Genomic DNA, 23,231 nt, shown 5'->3' with positions numbered 1-23,231 from the left:
ATACATTATTTTCTAAAAACTGTATACATTGACTGGGGTTCTCATCTCCATTTTGCCTAGTTGGCTCTTGAAATATGAGATTAGAACCCTTTCGGAAACCAAAATAACTTTGTGACCGCCTGAGGATTTTGAGGAAACATTACTTTCTTACAGTAAAAAAATGACCATAGTTGGTTGTTAAAACGTGGCTATGATGAAATATCCATCTGGTGCAGGAGTGTCAAACTGCAGCACGTCACTGTTTTCTGTTTATCTTCTTACTTAATTTTACTTGTCATAGAAACTTTTTGACAGGCTGTCCGCACATTCTTAAAAACTCTTAGATTCATGTACCTATAACCTTAAAATACCTTAAATTCGTGAAAAAAAAAAAGTGAGTTGGCCACAAGTCTTAAATTGTGTTATGGTAGGGTATTAAATTTAATATCTATACTGTTTTTTCTCATGGGGTTTTTCTGTCAGTCTTAAAATCTCACTAAAACCTGCAGGAATCCTGTATTAAGTGAACATAAAATTGACCTAATATTGTTAAAAAATTTTCCATAACAATATCAGTTGAATTTATTCTTGCATTTTCCCCACCTTGCTCCCTTGAGTGAGCTGTAGCATCTAGGTCATTAAATCTATAGATCTATTCCAGGTGTGGACATTGAAGAAGGTGAGAGTCTGAAGTCATTGACATGCAGGTAGTTTGTGATGCTTTAAAAAATAATCCCTAAACAAATATTGCATTCAAGGTGCAGCATTGGATATACTTATTTTGTGACAACTTCAGTTTGATGTCCAGGACAGATCCAGTTAGTTTTAGAATAAAAGAAAGAAATTTGGCAGATGTGGGTAATGCATACTTAGCAAAAAATTCCTTGATATATATGGATGTTGATCATAAACATAAATACATACAGCGTACTCTACTTGGAGTTTCAGCTTTTATTTTGATTAAAGTATGTTTGGTGTGTGGTTTCCCATTCAGTCAGTTAAATAAGTTAATTAGTGATGAAGTTTGTGGTTCATATGCAAGCAAATTACACAGCCAATGTAATGCAGGCTGTGCACAAATGAAAAAAAACAAACTAAACTGAACAAACTAACACAGTTGAGGTATCAAGTACGGCTACAGCAACAGGAATCACTGCAATGTAACAGAGCCAAGGTGATCAGCAAACAGCTTAAAGCAAAAATGTATCTCTTTAATCTTTAATTCCCACATTACATCACTGCCTGATGTAATGTGGGAAAATAATATCACCTGTAAACCTCTAACTGTTTTTTTCTTTGCAGGCTTTTTTGATTATTCTGAATGTTCTTTCATTTGCTGTAAATGTGTTTAAATGTAGTACATTTAAAATAATTTTTAACTGAAGCTGGTGATTTCTGCCTATTGTTTTCTATTTATTGATAAAAAATATATATATGGTACTTCACTTAGTGTCAGTAGATGGAGACATTGTTCCTGAAATAAACCTTGGACTGTTGTTGGGAACTGACAGTGTTCTTGCTGTGCTCATCAAAAACTTTATTCATATAATATCCTCTTGCAAAATGCTATACAGGCCCGACTACCCCTAAATCCTCTCTGTGTAATGCATTTTATTTATTATTTGTGTGATTCTGCAATAGTTGTAAATCTTTCAGTTTTGAATTTACATTTTATATTTAAGCAAGTCACTTAGTGAATAAAAGGACTGAATTACAACAGACTGCCATGAATAATGAAAGCACAAGAATTGTGTTAAATGCAGTTTGTGATGACATGCTGACTGCTGTTACAAAATGCACAGCTTTGTCAAGATAACATACAACTTTTGCGACTGAATGCAAAAGAAAAGATTCCCCATGACCCACCGCAGGCTGTGCACAAATGAAAAAAAACAAACTAAACTGAACAAACTGAACAGTTGAGGTATCAAGTACGGCTACAGCAACAGGAATCACTGCAATGTAACAGAGCCAAGGTGATCAGCAAACAACTTAAAGCAAAAATGTAACTCTTTAACTATGGACATAGACATATGTAAAGAGACACAGGTGAAAATGAATGGCTTTGTTTATCTATATTTTCTAGAGTTCTCACCCTCTTTCTCTTTTACTCCCCCAACCCTCTTCATGTTCCCCTTTTGTCTTGTTTAGGTCCATTTATGACGACCAGCCCAATGCTCACAAACGGTTTATGGAGAAGCTGGACGCCAGGATAAGGAACCATGACCGTGAGATTGAAAAAATGTGTAATTTCCACCATCAAGGCTTTGTGGATGCCATAACTGAGCTTCTTAAAGTTCGTGCTGATGCAGAGAAACTGATGGTAAGAGTGAGCAGGACACACAAGACTTCAAAACAAATCATCACTAAATCTCTAAATTCTGCATTCCTATATGTAAATACATGTTGTAATAACATATATATGTAGAATTTCACTAGAAAAATTAATTCTACTCCTGTCAAACGTGCACCAATTAATCGACCCTGACTTCCTTAAAGGGGCAGTATTATGTAAAATCAACTCTTTTGAGTTTTGAATCATGTTATGATGTTATTCCTTCATCAGAAACATATCTGGAGTGGTGCTTTGATTATTTCATGCATGTTTAAGAATTCTTTGAATTGCCTGTGGCAAACATTTGGGTTGTAAAATACTTAGAACCAAGGAGCCAGGAGCTGCAGTCTCCATCTGAGCTTCTGCATTACAGAGCACCCCTCACTAATCAGCTCCTCCAGTGACAGCAGCAATTAGCAAACACCCAGTGAAACTGTGTATCTGCTGAAATGATCATATGAACTACTTCTCAATGCCAATTTATTAATAAAGCACTTTAGAAACGGGCATTAACTTCACCAAAGTGCTGTATAGTATTCATTAAGCCACAGATAAAAACACATAAAAATAAAAACACAAATTAAAACAGACAGGGCAAGTAAATTAGGTTGGACGCTTTCAGTTGGTTAACAGTAAGTATAGTGGACGTCATCACAACATCATTGTTGGGATCACGTCCTGAAGGTGGACTTTCAGGAAGAACACTCCACCTGGAGTATCCACTCCATCTTAAAGAGGCAGTGCCCAAGGCATCAAATTGCAAAGTCAAATTTCTTTTAAGTCATGTTTGACATATATATATTGTTTTTACCACGACTGAAGGTAACATAGTTAGTGATTGTGCAATAAAATGGTACAATGTGCCTGGAAAATACAAAATTCCACCCCTTTAAGAAACTACAGATATTGACTAAAACTAACTTTTTCAACAAAACCTTGCTGCTGAGATGGAAATAATAGTTTCCTTTTTTTTCCTTAGTGTTTGTTGTGAACCCAGAGTATAAAGTGTTGCATCCTTCCTCAATATTTGTTTGTTTATCTAAAGTCATAATGTTATCGCAGTGTTCACCAGAATTATTATTATTATTATTATTATCTTTTTTTTTTCAAAAGTCTACAATCTATGTTTTGTAGCTACAGGAAAGAAATTGTGCTGTTAGTATATTTTCATGATTGGATTCTTCATTGCTTGAAAAAAATAACCAGTCCTCAAAAAGCTCACTGGTCAATTAGGTCATGGCTCTCAGTTGTGTGACAAGAGCCGAGAGTTCAAAAATCCAGATCCAGAATTGAGAAGTTTGTCACTGAATCTGTGAGAAAGAGCCTGTCACAAGCCATTAAAGCCCATGAAAGGCCCAGTGTACCAACCATGGGTTCAGGTCCCCGCTGCCTGGTTAATCTGAATTTACCCAGCTTTGTTCTTGCTCCTTCATGGACAATGAGCTGATTACGAGGCTAAGCAGCTGCTGGGAGTGAGCTGCAGAGGGCATGAAGCAGAGCAACAAATGAACTCTAAATTATTCAAAGTCCTGTAACACAAAATTTACTCTTCAGTCAGTTTAGAAATGGATTTATTAGGTTTTTTTTAGAATTTGTAATGTAATCCTTAATAGGGATGAATAAGAGGAGATATTTTAGAGCTTTGATGTTGATGTCTATTTGTTTTCAAAGGGTCAAGTGACGGACACTAACAGGAGACTGCAGGACGCAGGGAGAGATGTAAGTTCATGTATGGGTGTAGTCCTGCATGTGTGGAGGACAAGCTGTGCCTTTTGTTTTCCTGCCATGACATGCTCATTATCTGCAAGAACAGTTCTGTGGTGGACATGACCATTATTTAACCTGGTAGTCAACAGGGTGACCTCTTTTTCATTGTCTTCCTCAATTGTGTGGTCCCTCCCCCAGGTAACAGCTCAGACGGAGGAAGTGATTTGCTGTCGGATCCAGCAGAGGAACATGGCCACCACAGTGGAGAAACTTCAACTTTGCATACCAGGTGACACAGGTTACTGTTACCTGAGAGGCCTCATCCCAGCGGTAGAGCACTGGTTGCTAGAAATCTCTCAACAAAACCACTGTCCTTTGGTTCCGAAAAATTACAAAATTCATCCTCACATTTGTTGTCAAGGCAGAAACCACATATTTTGGATGTTCTCTTTACAAAAAAAAAATAATTTCTCAATAGACTAACTCAAACATGTAATGAGATGTAAATACCAAAACTGGGAATGGCACGCTGTGCTGCAACGGTGACACAAAGTATCAGGTACAATGCCTGCATGACATGATAGATACATTTTGATTGTTAGAAGATGTTTGACCAGTTTAGATTCAATAACAAGTCCCTAACAATCTTTGTATTTCTTTTTCCTCTGAAAAATCTCTTTTGACTATGAATCAGCTGAAAAATGAGGTCTCATAAAGACAACAAACTCATTCTGTTTTTTATGCTCTGTTCCATTCTAGTGCTTGAAATGTACAGCAAACTGAAGGAGCAACTAGATTCCAAAAGGTAATGATTTCACAAAACATTTCCTTACAAGCTAGACTGTAACAATGGAGATATGCTAAAACCAACCTAGCTTGGACCGAAGTGAAGCTCAGCTAATGGGAAACAATAGGTTAATTGTACAATTTGTATTTGCAACAAAAATCTGTAATCTTTTGCAGCTTTCAAACATGATGCATAGAGGTGTTGCGCAGGCTGGGGCTTTTTTGTAGATTCAAAGGTGGTGATAATACGCATGCTGCCCAGGTGAGAGGGCACCTGGGCAGTAGTGTAGTAGTGTGATGGGTTCCTGGGTGGGGTCCGATGGCTGTTGGGGGTAGTTCGCTACCTTGATCTCTGTGTGGTAGCCTGGCCAGGTGGAATGGCTGGTCTCCCACCCCTGCTCGGAACCCTGTCTGATGTAGATTATATCACCAACCCATGATCTACCTGGTGTGAGCGGGTCATGAGTCCCTACTCTGTCGACGTGTCTTTCTGCCTGTAATTGTTGTTTGAAATTTAAAAAGCCATGACAACATCTTCTAAGTAATCTTAGTGTATGTAGAGTCAGTCTATTAACAAAAGTAAATGAATAATTCTTTCAGACAATTTATTTAAACTCTCCAGATCATGCTTCCTTTTTACCTCACAAACTTCCACTGTGGCTGTTGCTGAGTAACAGGCTCAGCCAGTCACACTGCAATAGGAACCTTTCTGGATTTGCCAGTGAATGATATGTACTTTTAACATGTCTGATATGTCTGTTATATGTGCTATATGCTTTAATGCACATTGCAGTGTTATGTAAGCGTTGGCGCTCTGGTCGAATTCCTTTCGGTGTCCAATGGTTCGTAGCGTTTGTGTCCTCTCACTCTGCCTTCTGATGAACCTTTTCATCATGAGCTTTATAAGAATGTCTTTCTATTCATTTGTCCACAACACATTTTACACTCACTGACCAACCATTTAGATCCCTTCACAGCCCGCCTATCAGCCTACTGATGGGAGCTAGCACACTGACCCAACGCTGAACTCGTATAATTGGTACACATACCAGACTCAGGTCGATAATTACAATAATAATAATAATAACTAGAAAAATTCCCAAAGAAAGTTGGATGGGCCCCACTGCTGGGATCAGAGCCAAAGCTTCTGTGGCCGTGTTTAGTTGGCTGCAGTGTACATCAGGGTGAAGAACTTTTCAAGAAAGTCCTTCTGTCTGTTATACCATCTTATTTGGGTCAAAGGTCATCCGTATATGTGTTAATCTAATCAGCTGTTCTAGTCATTTCAGTTCTGTCTAGATTTTTGAAATGTTCTGTTTCAAATAGTCAACTCTGGGTTTTAAGTCACTGGTGTTCAAATCACACCTCCCATTTCACCCATAAAGTAGTGTTGTGTTCACTGTAGTGGATTGCATTTAATTAAATCCATGCTCTTCTTTGTCCTGTTATGGCTTATATGCCTTCATTTCTTTAATGTTTTGATATTAAGTAAAACAATTGAAATATTGTTTCAGTTGTTTTACTGTTTCTGACTATTTCTGAGAATCACTCAGAATACATATTTCAATAGTGCGACTTATTAAGTTCAGCAAATATGTCTTTAATATTGCAGGGCTGTCCATTGCAGATCATAATAACTGAAATTGTACTCCCCCCAGATATTATGCTGCATTGAAAACCATGGAGCAGCTGGAGAATGTGTATATTCCAAGGTAGGATCACACAATCTACGTTTGTGACTGAAAATTCTACAATAAAATGTTTGAATAGCTCCTAACCAACTTCACAAGAAGGTGTTCTGGTTGTGATTTTTTTAAATCAAAATCATAATGGATAAGATATTAAAAAGCTCCAAAGACAAAACTTTTAACTGACAGAACTCAGCCATATCAAAGGAAAGTTGGCAATTAATGACTAGTGGCAGGCGGCTGTTGTAACCCATAGTCAACATGTTTGATTAAAGTGTAACTTCACAATGGAAGGACTGAGTGGCTGTGACCCCCCCCCCACCTCTCCAGAGTTAGCCAGTACAGGTTCTGCCAGATCATGGCAGAAAATCTGCCCATACTGAGGGAGGAAATCAAAGAGATCTCAATGTCAGACCTCAAGGACTTCCTGGAAAGCATCCGGAAGCATTCCGACAAGGTTGGAGAGACTGCGATGAGACAGGTGGGACTGTTTATTCCAAACTTTTAACTGGCAGAAGGACAGAGCTGCATGTTTGATTTGTGTATGGTGCTTCTGCCCAGGCGCAGCAGCACAGGACCTTCAACAGTGCTGTGGCAAAGCAAGTCCACACAGGACACTACAGCAAGCCTGTGTATTCTCTGAGCGGACGCACACACACACACATCTCCAACGGCCTGCTGACCGATGACGATGCTGGAGACGAGGAGGAAGCAGATGAAGAGGTGAGACTAGGATAAAAAAAGTGTTTTATTTTAAATTTTTACAGCTCTCTGTATTCACATTTCCCAATGTCTATCAAAAATCAGTTTTTATTGAAGCAATTATTAAACTGACTGGCAACAAACTGTTGGGAGTTTCACTTCCTGTCTTGCGTGAAGGTTGTGTAATTACTGATGTTTTCTCTCGTGTGTCTTCCAGGTTCTTACAGCTCAGGACCTGGTGGATTTCTCCCCTGTCTATAGGTGTCTACATATATACACTGTGTTGGTAGGTGATTCTGCTGCTAATTCACTCGACAAGGAGGTGTGGACACATGATGTGATACATACAGTCAGACTGAATGAAAAAACGACAATACCTTATCCATTCTTCCATATAGTCATCAGAACATTAGGGCATCCCGCTGTAAGGACCTGTTTTGTTTGCTGATTTATTCAATAAGTTTAAAAGTCAACAACACTCAGCATCTCTCCACGTCTACCTGTCATGTGAGAAGTTTATGGGTTTTTATCCGAAAAAGCAGATTTCTTTTTCATGCACACCCTGTCCTGTAGAAAACTCATTAAATTACTCTAAATGCTGCATCCGAAAATTCATCTGTTTTAGTCTGTTTCTATAAATATTGTGTCTTCAGGGTGACAGAGAAACATTTGAGAACTATTACAGGAAGCAGAGGAAGAAACAGGCCCGCCTGGTGCTACAGCCACAGGCTAACATGGTGAGCACCTCATGTCTTTCACTGCATGTGCAAATGTAAATGATTGGTGAGCAAATAAACATATTATTCTCCAGTTCTTTGTCAATAAGCAGTGTTCTGCATTTATTAGTTACGAGACACAAAATTCAAGGATCAAAAGAAAACTTTCTGAGACCTGCCTTCTTATTAAACCATGTACCCTGTGTTAAAGCAACACGGTATATCACAAAAATGTCTGAGAGCTTAAATGATGTGTTTTCTCTGTTTGTAGCATGAGACTGTAGAAGGCTACAGACGATACTTTAATCAGATTGTGGGGTAAGATGTGCCTTTCACTCTGGTTGTCTCCTGGGTGCACTAGAAGTATCTGGACTGAAGACATGTGTGTATGCGTGTGTGTGTGTGTGCATGTGTGTGTTTGTCGTCAGGTTCTTTGTAGTGGAGGACCACATCCTCCACGCCACCAGAGGGCTGGTCACCAGAGTATTCACTGATGAACTGTGGAACATGGCCCTGTCCAAGATCATTGCTGTGCTCCGCACACACTCTGTAGGTTGACACTCACACTACCATGTACACATACACCATTAGCAGCACTGGCTGTGTTTTCATTGACCTTAAAATGGCGCAAGTTGGAATTACGAAAATAAATTGTTTAAATGGAAACATGGCAAAAAAAACTAAGGTTTTTGCGCTCTGATGAGGTGGGTTTTCAAGTGTATCAAAATGAGTGTATTTCCCAAAAACTGCAGTGGAAACAGTTTTTTCGCATCACATGACTCATGATCAACAGCAGGAGGCTACCACTGGCAGAAAGATGAAGATGACAGGAGGATGATGGTGCAGCGTGCTTTTTAATGACTTATCGGACAGACAAACTGTCAGGTGTTATTCTTAAAGTTATTGTGTTTCTTATTTCACGGAAACACCGCAAATGCAACATTGTGTTTTTTTCAAAGTTAGTGGAATATTGACAAACGTAAACACAGCTACTTTCTGTGAAAGAAAGAGACTGTTGAGTTCAAAAAAATAATGGAGATCTACGGTATGTTTCTGGGGAGAACTTTCCTTTATTGATACTCATACATAATTGCACGGTGGAGGTGAGTGCACCCACAGGCACACTGATGATGTCACTCTCAACACAAGAGGTCAAAACCCACACAGGTATGTGGCTTCAGAAGAGGTCACTGGGGCTTAACGAGAGACAGATTACAACAATAACAGCAGATTTAAAGGGCATATTCCTGACTGCTGGACTCCAGTCAGTTGTAAATGACTGGGGATTATGTTAACAGGTCAGAGAATGGGCTACACAGCATGGGAGGAGGGGTCCCTGACAGAAGCTGAGTCACAAGAAGCTTCACTTCACAGAGAGGATTGCAGCATGCTCCATTAATATTCATTTACAGGCATTTTGCCTTATAATGAGCAGCAAAATGTTTGTGGGGATAATTGCTGATTATTTTTACTTCTTTAAAGTTACTTAAATGAACAAAACCAGCATTCTAATTATAAATATCTTTAGGTTGTAATGCACACCGTACTGAACAGAAAACCGGTTTAAAGCACTGAGATCCATCTCAGACACTGCTGTGATTCCACCATGTCTCTTGCTGTTCCACTGGTGGACGCCTGTCTGTCCCTGTTGGACTCTGGTCCTGATGTTGATTTACACACCTTAGACTTAGACATCCTTAGACTGGATCCTGGTGTTACCTTTAAGACATTGTTTTGCTTTCAGCTCATAAATCAGTTTGTACTTCTGAAAAATGGAAGGGCTTGTTGTTAGTAGTTCAGTCACATCCCCTTACCCCTCAATGGTTACCCTTTTCATAAAAATACATTCAAATCAAGGCTGAGGCTTCTTCCTCAGCCTTGAGGAAGACGCCTCAAGGCTCTAAAGTCGCCTCTAAAGTCATCATGAGACGACTTTAGAGGGTTAGAATCTGTCTCCTTTTTTTAGAGTAAAGTCACTATTATAATTTTCTCACAATTTCCTTGTAGAAACATAACCCATAAAAACTGGAAATAGGAATATTTCAATAAGATCTGTTTGTGTTATTAAAAAGTGTTATTTTAAAAAGCAGAACATCATTATTTTCTCATCTAGTTCTTTTGGTGTAAATCTGATAGTTGATCACTTTCTTCTCCAGTCCTACTGTGACGACCCAGACCTGGTTTTGGAGCTGAAGAATCTCATAGTGATCTGCGCTGACACACTGCAGGTTTGTTCAGAGTTCTACTTTAATTAATCAGCTTGCATGAAAAGCTTAACTAAGACATGTGGACCCATGTGCCTCTGTGTGTTCACACAGGGTTATGGTTTCCCAGTGAATCGACTCTTTGACCTCCTATTCGAGGTCCGAGACCAATACAATGAAACGCTGCTGAAAAAATGGGCCGTGGTTTTCAGGTGAGATTCCCTCTAAAACTGTCTTTCTACAGGGAAGATGCCTACTTCAGATAGGGCATTTTTATTTTATTGAAACAAGAAAGCCACAATAATTAATTGACCAAAATCTAACACTTCTTATTCATCGTTTTTTTATTGTTTTTATTTTTTTTAGCCTTAAAATATTCTTTATTCCAGTTGTGGAATATATAGTTCATCCCACAAACCAATTTGTATCAACCAAAAAGTATGCCATCTTTCTGTTCTTTGCTTTTACACATTAAGTGTGATAAATCTAATCTAGTAATAGTATATTTTAAAGCCATTTGAATTTAACATTAATACAACAGATTTAATACTAACAAAGAAGAAGTCAAAGTGGAAACACTGTATGTGAAAAACTAAGTACATCCTCTGATCCAGTAGATTCTAGAGCCAGTATTAGTTGCAACAATTTGAAGAACTGGAGATGTTTCCTGTCTGACTCTCAGTTTCTCGTGTTGTAGAAGGATTTTGCTCTGTTCTTGTTTCCAATGTTGCTTAAGTTCAGTTGATTTTTGAAACATGTTAACACCCAGTGCATGTCTTAACACAGCAGAGCGTTTTAGTCATGTTGTGATCTGGACTGTCTGGGCCCGCGATTCTCAAACTGTGGCACTGTTACCAGTGGTTGGGCTGCCTTTAGCCGTACTTAGAATAAATGTTGGTTTGACGTTTATGCTGGATAAAACATGGAGGTGATTAACTGCTAACATGAGCTAACCAGCAAAGCCATGAGTTGTTGAAATAGCTTGAGCTTTTCTTTAAACAGGAAGTCATCACAGAACACAAGAAACTAAAAAGTAGACCCTCTGTCATACTGTTGTTTTAAAACATCTGTTATTTTGGTTGTTCATGGGAGTCTTAGTGGGAATAAAATGTTTGTTCACTTAGTTTTTTTCACACAGCTTTTCCAATTTGGCTTGAGGTGTTAAGACACTTTGGAATCTGTTGTGTTTTTCTAAACAGCAATGTAAAAGTAAGGAATACTGTGGAATTCAGTTTATAGTTTATATTCCCCAAATATGGAAAAATAAATCAATATGAAAACAATTTGTATTCCCTCGCTTTACTCTGTCTGATTGCCAAATCCATCCATCCATCCATCCATCCATCCATCCATCCATCCATCCACTGAGGTAATATTTGTAATAAATCTTGTATTTATACTTGAAAGCTGACTAAGGAGCACTGAGAAGTCTAGATGTTAGTGTGTGGCAAAGTATTGGGTTTTGACATTAAAACATGCATGATCCCTGTTTAAATAACTGACCATAATTAAAACCCAGTATAAACCAGATCATTTTTAACATACTGATGTGTTGATGCTTAGAAAGAGCATGGCCCTTTTTTCTCCAATGAGTGAGATTTTCATAGAAAGCCAAGTGATGTTGACTTCTTCCTGCTATTGCACTAAAATCTAAAGTATAACCGAGCATTAAATGTTATTTTTGCACAGAGAGATCTTTGAGTCGGACAACTACAGCCCTATCCCAGTGGAAACAGAGGAAGAGTATAAACTGGTGACCAGTCGCTTTCCCTTTCATGATCCTGAGATTGAAAAGGTGACAAGAACCAAAACTGCATAATGCACTCATAAGCATGACTTTCATGTGACCAACATGCCATTAAAGTTTTGCTGTTCTTTGTTTCTTACCTGTGTGTGAACAGCAGGACTTCCCTAAGAAGCTGCCGATGTCCCAGTCTGTCCCTCAGATCTACATACAGGTCAAAGAGTTCATTTATGCCAGCCTCAAGTTCTCAGAGTCCCTGCACCGCAGGTATGGCACCGTCTTACATTTCAGAAGCTTGCATTAAGAGCAAAGTTCATCACCTTTGAAATGATGACATTTAATAGAAACTGAACACAATTTGCAGCAAGCCTCATCAATATTCTCACTTGTATTTAAAGACTCCCATAATTATCCGTGAACAGGTTGGAAAAGCATTGAATCCACCATAAAAGTGATTCTTTTATACATGAGCCATATTCTCCTGGAGGTTTCTTCACACCTCATATCCCCCCCATTCTCTTACTCTGGGAGTTTTGTAAAAACTGAAAAGCTGAACCTGCAGGAGCTAAATGTTGTTTGTGTCTTCAGTTCAACAGAGATTGACGACATGCTGCGAAAATCAACCAACCTGCTGCTGACCAGAACTCTGAGCAGCTGCTTGCAAAACCTGATCAAGAAACCTCACATAGGACTGACTGAGGTGGGACTGGATCTCTCTCTTTCACACACACACAAACCCCCCCCCCACACACACACACACACATCATCTCACCTATTTCAATGTGACATAGGATTTAGTCATCTGCTGTAAAACCTGTAACCTTCCCTCTACAGCTGGTGCAGATTATCATAAACACCACTCACCTGGAACAGGCTTGTAAATACCTGGAGGAGTTCATAACCAACATCACCAACGTTTCACCTGAAACAGTTCACACCACAAGACTCTACGGCTTATCCACATTTAAGGTAAAAGAGTAAAAACCAGATGGAAGCAGAACAACTAGGTCACATCAGGACACATTCATCTCAGATTTATTTTCTGTTTGATGAATTAACTTTTATAGCAATTTAAAATATTGGAGCAAAGTAATGGTAGTGACACATGACATTTAAAACTATAATAAGACATTATAATTTGTCATTTGACTGTTGCCGCCATGGTGCCCTGCTGATTATAAAGTGATACATTCGCTGTCAAAACTTAAGTGTAGCTTTATGAACAAAGTGTAAAATAAACTTCCTTCATAGCATCAGATGGGGGCGAACTGCACTATGCAAACAGCAAGATGTCAGAGATCCTGCAGGTCTAATGGTTAAAATCTGGTTTCCCTTCATATAATATTACATTTTTCCTTTAATATTAATATTGAAGGAAAAATGTAGTTAGTGCCTTACCTGCAGTAAATGAATTAGTAAAAAATCTACATTGTCACAGTTTAAAGAAATTAAAAATCACATAACCTGGTACAAGACCGTAGGACACAAGACAAGCAGTACTGCAGACAACAGCAGCACACAGAGCAGAAGGCGACTCAGAGCCTTTTTGTGTTTCCTGTTTGAGATGTTTATGCCTTTATTTTAAGGTCGCGCAAAATGATAAAGATATTAAGTGTGAAATCTGTTGTCAGGACGCTCGTCATGCTGCAGAGGGAGAGATTTACACCAAGCTAAACCAGAAAATTGACGAGTTCATTCAGCTAGCAGACTATGAGTGGAGCATGGCAGAATCTGATGGCCGCGCCTCAGGATACCTCATGGACCTGATCAACTTCCTTCGTTCTACTTTTCAGGTCTTCACACATCTTCCTGTAAGTTTAACGAAGCCTCTGACGGGCCCATTGAATGTACAGCCGTGTAAACTACGACTAAAGTCACTGTCTTGTTGGTCTTGAGAGACATTTTTGCTTTTATTTAATGAAGCGGTTTTTCTTGTAAATGGTAAATGTGGAGGTGAGGAATGTTTTTGTTCATTTCCGTCCAGCTCCCTCTAGTCTTCTGTTTTTACATCTGAGGCTGATCCTGTGCTGGTGTCCCAGTCTGAGAGGGCCACTGGTTGGTGGGCTCTTCGGCACTATCTATTGTGTTTTCTTTCAGCTTGAGTGTTTTGGGGGTTTTTTCCAGAATGCATCCTGCCTCCCCACGCACACCTTCTCCAATGAAATGTTACTTATGCCAGTTTGTTTTATTCCTTGATTTTTATTTTCACTCTTCAAGCATCCAAGATAACTGGTTGAATTTGCTTCCTCCTTTCCATTTATTGTTGCTGCATTTTTTCCTGTCCCCCCCCCCCCCTTCTTCTATTTTTGGTTGGTTTTGGGTTTTCTGCTCAGAATAACAACAATGACCATGCATCAATGTCGGTGAGTATATTTGCTCGGATTTTATTCCACTTTGCTGCCATTTTGCAGCCAGCTGGGAACATGAATGCATGCTTGTTTGACTGCAGAAGCTGCTCTACGGTTTCACTGGCAAACCTGTACTCCTTACTGATGACATTCATGGAAACCCGTAACATTTAGATTCTCTGCAAGAGCTCCCCTGATAATGTATGATGTTGAATAAGAGGATCAGTGGATGTGCAGTAAAGCTGAAATAAGCCCCTAAGAGAGTTCTTAAAACTTTTTGGTTGTTTTCTGTTCTATGTGCTTCCAGACGCTAAGATGAACAAATTTTTGTAGTTAAGAGATTTTGTAAATAGAGTACAGCAATACTGTGGTCACTTTAAAATTGATTTTGGAACCGCATAAAACCAACTATTCCCTGTTGCAGTTTTGTTTCCTCCATTTTCCTGGTTGCATGTGTTTGTTCCTGGTTTTAATTTCTGTCTGTTGAGTTGAATGTTTCCTATCAGATTGCATGGGTCAGCACCATAATGTGTATCAGAGGGGACTGAGAGGTGGCCAAAGCTAAACGATGTTTGACAATACCTCAGTGTTTGTTGAGTGTTCATTCTGTATTTCTTCAAGCATTGAACTGACAGTCAGCTTTGGTCTGGAGCCAGTTATGAAGGCTACTGGACAGGAACTTCTGGGTTGCACCAAAATATTTGTTGACAGAATTTAATGAAGCAGACTTTTGGGGACTGGCTGTTCTAATATTTAAGATAAATACCACATAAGGTTTTTATTTTAAGCATAAAGCAAAATAAATGTATTTGTATACTCCAACAACACCAGCACAGGTGATTAAACTGCCATGTGTTCTTAGGAGTGAGCAATGTGGACTTCAAGTTTTATCACAATTTTTTCTATTATGTGATAACGATAAAAGTGACATAAAAGAACTATTTATTAGTACTTTTTCCAGGTAACTGTATGGCTGTGACTGTATAACAATCAGAGCTCTACAAACACAAACACTGCTGCTGAAAAACATTCCTATTAGTAGTATGCTTCTTTAGGACACCAGTCACATACTGAGGGGAAAATTGGAAAACTAACAATCTGTCATGAGGTGGAGGTGATAGTGGTGGTGAGGATGAACGCAGAGACCCAGGTTGTGATGAAGTTGATGAGTTTAATGATGAAGGCTCAAAAACAGTCCAACACAGACGGCATGGCAGAGAGATTAGCACACAGCTAAATACCGGTAGCAACTGATGAAAGACTGAACATGAAGCAAGCTAACCAGGACTTAAACAGTTCTACTGGAGAGCCGACACAGACAACTACTGACATTAGATGACACACGACGTTAGACGAGGATCTGACAAGATACAAAGACAACAGGTGGGCTTAAATACACAGGGAGGGTAATCAGGTAACTAGACACACCTGGGAAGCAATCAACAGGGAAGACAGGACTAAACACAGAAAACCTCAAAAATAACTACACAGAAAACACAGAACATAACACAATCATGTGGACCGTTTTAGGGAATTTAAAACATTATTAATTAATAAATCAGAATTCTTATAATGATAAGAAATTTTTCACATTAAATGATAAACAACACAATAAATGATAAATGATCAAATTGTGATCACTAATATAGATCTGTAAGCACTTTGTTCAAAGTAGAACTCAAACATTAATAACAAGATGAGTCGCTGTTTTGGATATAAAGAAAAGGAAGTTAAAATCTCTCCAATGTTTTAAAAGGTAAACCAAAGCCAGAAAGATATAAAAGAAAACTTAGCAGAGCCGAGCTCAAATCGTGACACCACACCTATCTAACGGCACTTCCGGTGGCAAGTGTCACGATTTGCACCTGCTGTTTCTCAGAAAACTAGTATTGAAGTGGAACAAATTGGAATAAAAATAATAAAAGAATAAATCCTTTTTAAAATAAGAGAGCTACTGTAACTGTTTTTGGGAAATATTGCAGCATTTGTGCAGAAAGTATCTAAAGTTTGTCTAGAAGTTGCTGAAGTTACTTTTCCTTCTCTCCCTCCCAGAGCTGTTATGTATGCCTGGTAGAGCTGTTCTTATTTCAAGTAAAAAAAAAAAAAAAAACATTGCCAAGTTCAAAGTTCCCCAAATATAGTAAACCACATGTTAACAGAAAGAAAGAAAACTTACTCTTCACAACCCAGAAGTTCCCGCCTGCTCGGGTACTTGGGCTTGTAGAAAACAGGATCTGCTCTGACTGGTTCAGATCTGAGTTCCTTCACTACATTTATATTTACTGTTGATCCAGACGGTTTGGTGGAAGAAAAGCCGACCCCACATCTGTTCATTGACCATTTTCCTCATTTGTCTTTTGTCCTCCTTTTCTCATATCCAATCCCTTCCTCCAATTCATTTTTTTTATAAATGTTCAACACTGACCTCTTTCCGCACTTTCATTTTCTTCACTTCTTTCACCCTCATCACCTTCCTTTCTTTCCTGACTTGCTTCATGCTTTACGTTATTACCACCCCATCCCCAATTTCTCTCTCTGTAGGGTAAAGTGGCCCAGACAGCGTGCATGTCAGCTTGTAAGCATCTGTCCACGTCGCTTATGCAGATGCTTCTGGATACAGAACTCAAGCAGATCAGTATGGGAGCCATACAGCAGTTCAACCTGGATGTCATGCAATGTGAATGTGAGTATAAAGAAAGGTGAAGTTTTTCTTAGCTTGTTCTACCTGTAACAGTAGCTGCGGTTCCATTTACCCTAAAATTATTTATGTAATTGAAATTACAAAAATAAATTAGCTTAAAACCCCTAAACCCTCACCCCGGAAAAGACAATGGAAAAACAGCATGGGGGCGTTCCGCTGCAGGAAACACACCAGTTTTGAAAAATCTCAAGTTTTTGTGCTAAAATTAAGTGGTTTTTCAGCCATATCGTAACACTTATTTTTAGCATCACTCGAATTACTGTGATCAACAGCTGGATGTCACTACTGGTGAAGAAAACTACATGAAGTATTAAGAGCCTGATGGTTTGTTTCAGTTTTTTTCTGACAATATGCAGCTGGCTCCACAGTATCACACAGTTCAGAACAAGTTGTGTCATTCTAACATGTTGAATCCATAGCTCTTCTGCAAAATGCCCGACTACAATTTCCCCAAAACACCTCATATGGAGCTGCTCCCAAGTCGGCGGGGCTTACCTCTCCAATCCCTGAATAAAATGCTGATGTCTCCTCTGATTGGCTGATAGAGACTGAGTTCCAGCACCATGACTGAATTCTGAATGTATCTCATGTTAATGTTTAATTTACTTGCTGCCTTGGTTGTTAATTACTTATTCCATGAACAAACTTATTCATGTGTGATTTTAATTAAATTTCTTATTTGATGTAAAAAGTGCAATTTAAAAATGTGTTTTTTCAACATTATTTTTCACAACTAATGTCACAGCTAAGGTTTTAAAATGTCTGTAGTTTTAACATACAATGCTTGATATGGATTGAAAGCTGAGTGTATAGTATAGTTGTCCAACTCTGTATTTGATCAGATGTAGAAATATGATAACGTATTATAGTTATATTTTTGTATCATACTGATGAGATTTTTTTAGAAAAAAAATCATTTCTTTGCATTACACGGTCTGTTGACACTGGCTAAAAACATTTTAATTATTTATCCCATTTCTCTGAAAAAAAAAAAAAAGTCAAAAGTCCCCAGAAATTAACATAAAATTGTTAATATCAAGCTGTGTTTGTGTTTCTTCCAGTGTTTGCCAGTTCAGAGCCAGTGCCCGGCTTTCAAGGTGACACACTCCAACTAGCCTTCATCGATTTACGACAGGTGAACAGTCAGACTGCCTGGCCTTTTAACCACAAGTGTAGCCCGGCTGTTATCACTAGGCCTGGGCAGAGACCCGGTTCTGAGTAGAAAGCCTCTCTGTCTCACTTGTAAAAGTCTGGTTTGCTTCTAGACTCACAAGCTAATCCTGAATTCTGTTAGAAATTAACATGCATCAGTTTTACAGCATTAATTCATGAAGAGTGATTGAGATGAAGTGAGGGACTTAAAACAAGCTGCATGTGTAACTCCTCAAACATTCTCCCAGCTCAAAGTGAGGACTGGGCCAAACCTCTCTCAGAAACTGATAGGGACCTAAATAACAGAAATAAATAAATAATCATGTTATTTCTAATGTAGAAACAAATAATAGTTGCAAAAACCGTTCTTTGTTATGAGTGTAAATGATTTTTATACTTCTAGGTTTCCATTGGTGTGTATGGAATATCACTAATTTCTCCTAAATGCTCAATAAACTAGGTTGAGTTTTCATAAGTGTTAGGACGAGTAGTATCCTATTAAATGTAATGATCTTCATCAATCTAAACTGGAATTATCTTTCAGGAGTTACAACAGCTTATCTAACGATTTAGTGCTAAAAGGTTCTTTGAGTTCCTAATTCCTGCTCTGAGCTCAGTGCTGAACTCCAGGTGAGAAGAATGGGCTTTTGCTGAGCCTCTCTAAGTGTCGACCTCTCAGTGATGAATAACGCTATTATCACTAAGCTTGTCTGTCACTGCTCTTTCAGCAAGACCCACACATCCAGCTGTTTCACCCTGTGACGTTACCATACATTGTTAAGGGGTGGGGGTGGGTCGTCTCCATCAGATTAACCTCAGGTCAGTGGGGAGAGCAGAAGATCATGTAGATTTATATACCAACATCACATAACCTGATCCTCTGAACCGAATCACAGTTCAACAGACCTTCATCCCACCAAGGCTGGGTGGTTCTCAAGGCAACCATTAGGGTTTCTATCAGTCACAAAATGATTCAGTTTTTTCCTACCAGCAAACACAGAGTCAGAAATATCAGAAACAATATCAGAATTGTCTGTGAAAGAAATGAAAGTTGTAAAATTCTGGTCATTCTTTTTAGAGAGTTCAGAGGTTGATTGAAGGTATCAATTACAGCTCCACTCAGATCACCATCAGACTAACTATCCAGGACCTCCTGCTTACTTGACATGACTCTGTTCACGCAACATGTATCACCTGCATGTCAGCTTAATACAGATTAGTCCCTAATCTGCAGAAAAACCTAGCAAAACACAGAAACCTGCATTATAAGACTACTAGGCTATCAAAAAATAATGCAATCAAATACTAATTTGGCCATTTAATGCCAGTGTCATGTCTCCAAAATTCCATTTTATCTACAAAATAAGAATTACACATGCAGTTAATGGACACTAAAATGTTAGAGAAAGATGTTTTCATAAAGGGCTTTATGAAAATCATCATAAACATAATAAATCTCTGGCTGCTGTTCTAAACCTGAAGCTGTGTTTTTTCTCCGCAGCTCCTAGACCTGTTCATGGTATGGGATTGGTCCACTTACTTGGCCGACTATGGTCAGCCAAACTCAAAGTACCTGAGAGTGAACCCAGCCACTGCGCTGGCTTTGCTTGAGAAGTAAGTGCCTCTGACCACCAGACACTGCTGGGGTTAAAAATAATTCACCAGGTTTTTTTCACCCTCAGTTGCTGTGAAACCAATAAACACTGTGGAAGTGGAACCTGGTTGTTCTTGTGGAAACAAATGAAGGAGTTTGCTCTCTCTACCTAAAAGCTTCTTCTCAACAGTTGATATCAGTTCTGTTGGAATCCAAACCCTGACTCTGGAAATAGCTAAAATATGAACTAATTTATTAGATTTTAGTTGTTTCTACTGAAGCTATGGATGGATGGAGATGGTGACTTTTGGCTTTCTCTGAGTGTCTCGGTTCCATAGCCTCATTTCTTTTCACTAAAGCTTGTCGTTTTCTGCTGTTTTTTCTCCTGCTGCTGTTGCAGAGTCTACAGGGGGTAGGTCCACCATATTCACTTTCTCTTTTTTACATTCATGCATTTGCTGTGTGTCATCTGGACAGCTATGGTAACAAATATAATTACTTGTTATAAGCCAAGTTAATGGGAGTATGTTGTTATTAAATAAAAGGAGTTCCAGGATTGAACCTTGGGGTACGCCACATGTGACTTCTGCCTGCTACAATGAACAGTCACCTGTTGACATAAAGAAGTCCCTGTTGGATCTGACATTAAGTTCTGTTGAGGTCAGATCCAAACCGGCTCAGAGCGTCCAACTCAGCTTCCAGTTGCTTTACCATCAGGGTCAAATGCTGCACTAATAGTGCATCATATCTGTCACACAGGCAATGATTAGCGGCCTCAGTGTGAAATTAACACATTCACCCAATTAAATATGAAATCACAGCAGCAGGTGTTTACCTCTGTTTCTTTCATCTTCTGACAAATATCTCTGTTTATGACAAAAACCTAATACATCACTGTCAGTACAACAAATAATTGACCTAAGTTAAGCTTATTTGTGTGGATAGAATGTTTCTATTGTTTATCATTATCAGGGAAAAATAGTGTGATGGCAGAATTGTTATTTATTGACAAAATGTTAATCTAGGTAATGTTATCTTTGTTACGGAATAATGGGTTTTATTTTGAAAGCAGTTTTTGTTTTTGTGGAGGTCTGCAGTGACAGATCTGTGGCTAAAAACGTAGAGAAACTAAAGTGATGACTGTTGTCACTTTCATTATTATCACTGTAATATCCAGAACCATATTAGGATCTAACGGAAATCTAAACGACCCATCTCTTCCTGTTAGCTAAACATGGTGAACTCTGATCAAACACACAGTTGATTAAATGGCTGCATCAGGAACCTGAACACTTGTTTAAGTGTGCCAGTGACAGTCAGACATTTTTACACACTAACAGATGATGTCAGGTCTGACTCGTCTGGACCAGATTCACAGACTCCTGTTTCTGCTTTCAGAATGAAAGACACCAACAAGAAGAACAACATCTTCTCTCAGTTCAGGAAGAACGACAGAGACAAGCAGAAACTGATCGAGACTGTGGTCAAACAACTGAGGAGTCTCGTCAATGGCATGTCCTCCTAGAATAACGCATACATGTTATTTGTCTGTGCAATAACCAGATAAGATGAGTGAAACATGCATGCATTCACATGCACACATAAAAAAACCCACCCCGAACAATATTGGTTTAATTCACCACAGAGCAGAGGATCATATTCAACATACAAACAGCTGAGTTCACATACTTACTGGTCGCATGGTCATAGACATCAGCCGAAGGCTCAGCATTATACTGTATGTAAAAAGCCTACAGGGAACCCCCTGCCAGCAAACATGACATCATTTCCTGTCTCTGACTTCAAACCTGTCAGAGGATTTCTGCTAAGTTCTGCACACACTCCAAACCATTTACTGAAGCCTCAGAGGCCTGCAGAGAAATGATCTGTCAGAGGCTCCTTGGAGATAAACTGTTTTGTACATTTTTTTAAACTGGAATGACTGGAGAAGTAAACTGAGACTAGGAAGTACAGGAAGTGACAAAGTATTGAGATAACCGACTCAAAGGTCCAAACATACAAACACTCATCAAAAACATCAAGTTTTGGCACCTGGTTTTTCTTTAATTGATGTATATTTTCCTGCACTTTATTCTGAAGAATAACAGATCTTGTTAATCTGAGACGATGACGTAATTTACTGATCCACAGATACATTTCAGATTCCTAAAAGTAATAACCGTGTGAAGGCAACATTTCAGCCTTAGTTACATCTAATCCTGTTTATGTCTCATTATTAATTAATGAAATAAGGAGAGATTCATTTCAACAACTGAGATAACAAATCCATTTACTCACACACAAGAAATAGATATGTGTGTGTATGTGTGTGTACATGTAACAGAAATGTAAACTGAATAATTTATTATTGATCTTTTTGAAGTTTGAGTTATTTATATTATTTTTATTATTCAGGATGCTGTGTGTGTGTGTGTGTGTGTGTGTGTGTGTGTGTGTGTGTGTGTGTGTGTGTGTGTGTGTGTGTGTGTGTGTGTGTGTGCTTTGTGTGAGAGTACAGATCAGAAATTTAAGAGCAAATCAACTTATCCAAATACTGTTTATATGGTTTATGTGGCAACAATGAATTATGCTGGAGTTCTATTCATGAAGTGAAAAGTCAAAATGTGAATGATGATGTCCCAGGAGACTGATGTTCATATAAAACCTGTTTAGTTCTCCACTTCATGGTGGCTTTTTGTTGTTGTTTTTTTCTGCCTTGTCATATTAGATACTTCTGTCAGATTTATGGTACACCTACTTTGTCTCAATCTGTTTTTTACTCAGAAATGTAGCTTTTTATTTGCATCCATTTTTTCCACCCTGTGTGCAAATGGAGTTAAAACATAGAGCACAATTCTCTCTCTTCACTTTATTACAGATTCTGGATCAACTGAAGTTCCACATGCATAAATATTAAAGTGAATCTTTGAATATAGGCTTTACTTGTGATGTGATTTTGGAGGCACATTTCTGCTATGAAACTCAGAATTGATTTTTCCTGAACTTTTTTATTTGCTCCTGTTTTTTTCTCTGAGGAACTGGACTTCCCACACAGGACGTCCTCCCACTCCATCAGTGGGACAGATGCTTCCACTGTGGAGTTAAGAGTCGATCTTTCCCAACAGACATCGATGACTTGAAATCTATTGCAGTAAATGTTAACTAAACATCTGCAACTTGTACCGATACCTTTAAATTGTAATGTTTAATGGTAGGGAAACACATTCAACATGCTTTTCCCCACAAAACTCAATCAACAAGCACCTTGTTAATAAAAATGTTCCATCTCACTATCAGGCCTTTTTCTAACCTCAAAATCTGTTTTTACTCAGTCAAGTCCAGTGGAGATGCTGGGGAATGATGATGACTGTAACACTCCTGATTCCAAGAGTGGGAACAGGCTTTAAGAGAAATGCGCCAAGTCCAGAAAACAGCAGGTGGATTTTATTCCTAGCTAGTTCTAGTCAGAGTAACAAGTTGGGGCTGCAGCTGCTGCCCATCACCTGTAGTCAACCAGAAACATGCAGGGCCACACACAGTCAGTTACTTAAATAACAAATCTTTGTTATAACACA

At 38.7% G+C, this 23,231-nt stretch overlaps 1 protein-coding gene across 5 annotated transcripts in view; it reads left to right on the top strand.

Moving 5' to 3' along the window:
* Positions 1–22,946, top strand: part of exoc6 (exocyst complex component 6) — a 29,403-nt gene extending 6,457 nt beyond the window's left edge. For 2 of the 5 annotated variants that reach the window (XM_015014203.2, XM_015014207.2), the window contains exons 2-25: positions 2,131–2,302; positions 3,986–4,033; positions 4,220–4,310; positions 4,781–4,826; positions 6,466–6,519; positions 6,826–6,976; positions 7,057–7,218; positions 7,415–7,483; positions 7,851–7,934; positions 8,185–8,231; positions 8,342–8,462; positions 10,070–10,141; positions 10,232–10,329; positions 11,807–11,912; positions 12,019–12,128; positions 12,450–12,561; positions 12,696–12,830; positions 13,493–13,672; positions 14,195–14,224; positions 16,751–16,892; positions 17,972–18,045; positions 19,564–19,676; positions 20,057–20,068; positions 21,055–22,946. In XM_015014203.2, the coding sequence (XP_014869689.1) occupies positions 2,131–2,302; positions 3,986–4,033; positions 4,220–4,310; positions 4,781–4,826; positions 6,466–6,519; positions 6,826–6,976; positions 7,057–7,218; positions 7,415–7,483; positions 7,851–7,934; positions 8,185–8,231; positions 8,342–8,462; positions 10,070–10,141; positions 10,232–10,329; positions 11,807–11,912; positions 12,019–12,128; positions 12,450–12,561; positions 12,696–12,830; positions 13,493–13,672; positions 14,195–14,224; positions 16,751–16,892; positions 17,972–18,045; positions 19,564–19,676; positions 20,057–20,068; positions 21,055–21,181 (2,356 nt within the window). In that variant the 3' untranslated portion in view covers positions 21,182–22,946. Of the gene's footprint in view, positions 1–2,130; positions 2,303–3,985; positions 4,034–4,219; positions 4,311–4,780; positions 4,827–6,465; positions 6,520–6,825; positions 6,977–7,056; positions 7,219–7,414; positions 7,484–7,850; positions 7,935–8,184; positions 8,232–8,341; positions 8,463–10,069; positions 10,142–10,231; positions 10,330–11,806; positions 11,913–12,018; positions 12,129–12,449; positions 12,562–12,695; positions 12,831–13,492; positions 13,673–14,194; positions 14,225–16,750; positions 16,893–17,971; positions 18,046–18,790; positions 18,882–19,563; positions 19,677–20,056; positions 20,069–21,054 lie in introns of those variants that run through there. The other 3 variants (XM_088001115.1, XM_015014211.2, XM_088001116.1) reach the window with 3 other exon arrangements.
* The last annotated feature ends 285 nt before the right edge of the window (positions 22,947–23,231 follow it).

Source organism: Poecilia mexicana, unplaced genomic scaffold (assembly GCF_051168715.1).
Source record: "Poecilia mexicana isolate PSO_F unplaced genomic scaffold, ASM5116871v1 scaffold_19, whole genome shotgun sequence".
Classification (NCBI taxonomy): Eukaryota; Metazoa; Chordata; class Actinopteri; order Cyprinodontiformes; family Poeciliidae; genus Poecilia; species Poecilia mexicana.
Note: the sequence above shows the minus strand (reverse complement) of the source record. Positions and strands in the feature narration are given on the sequence as shown.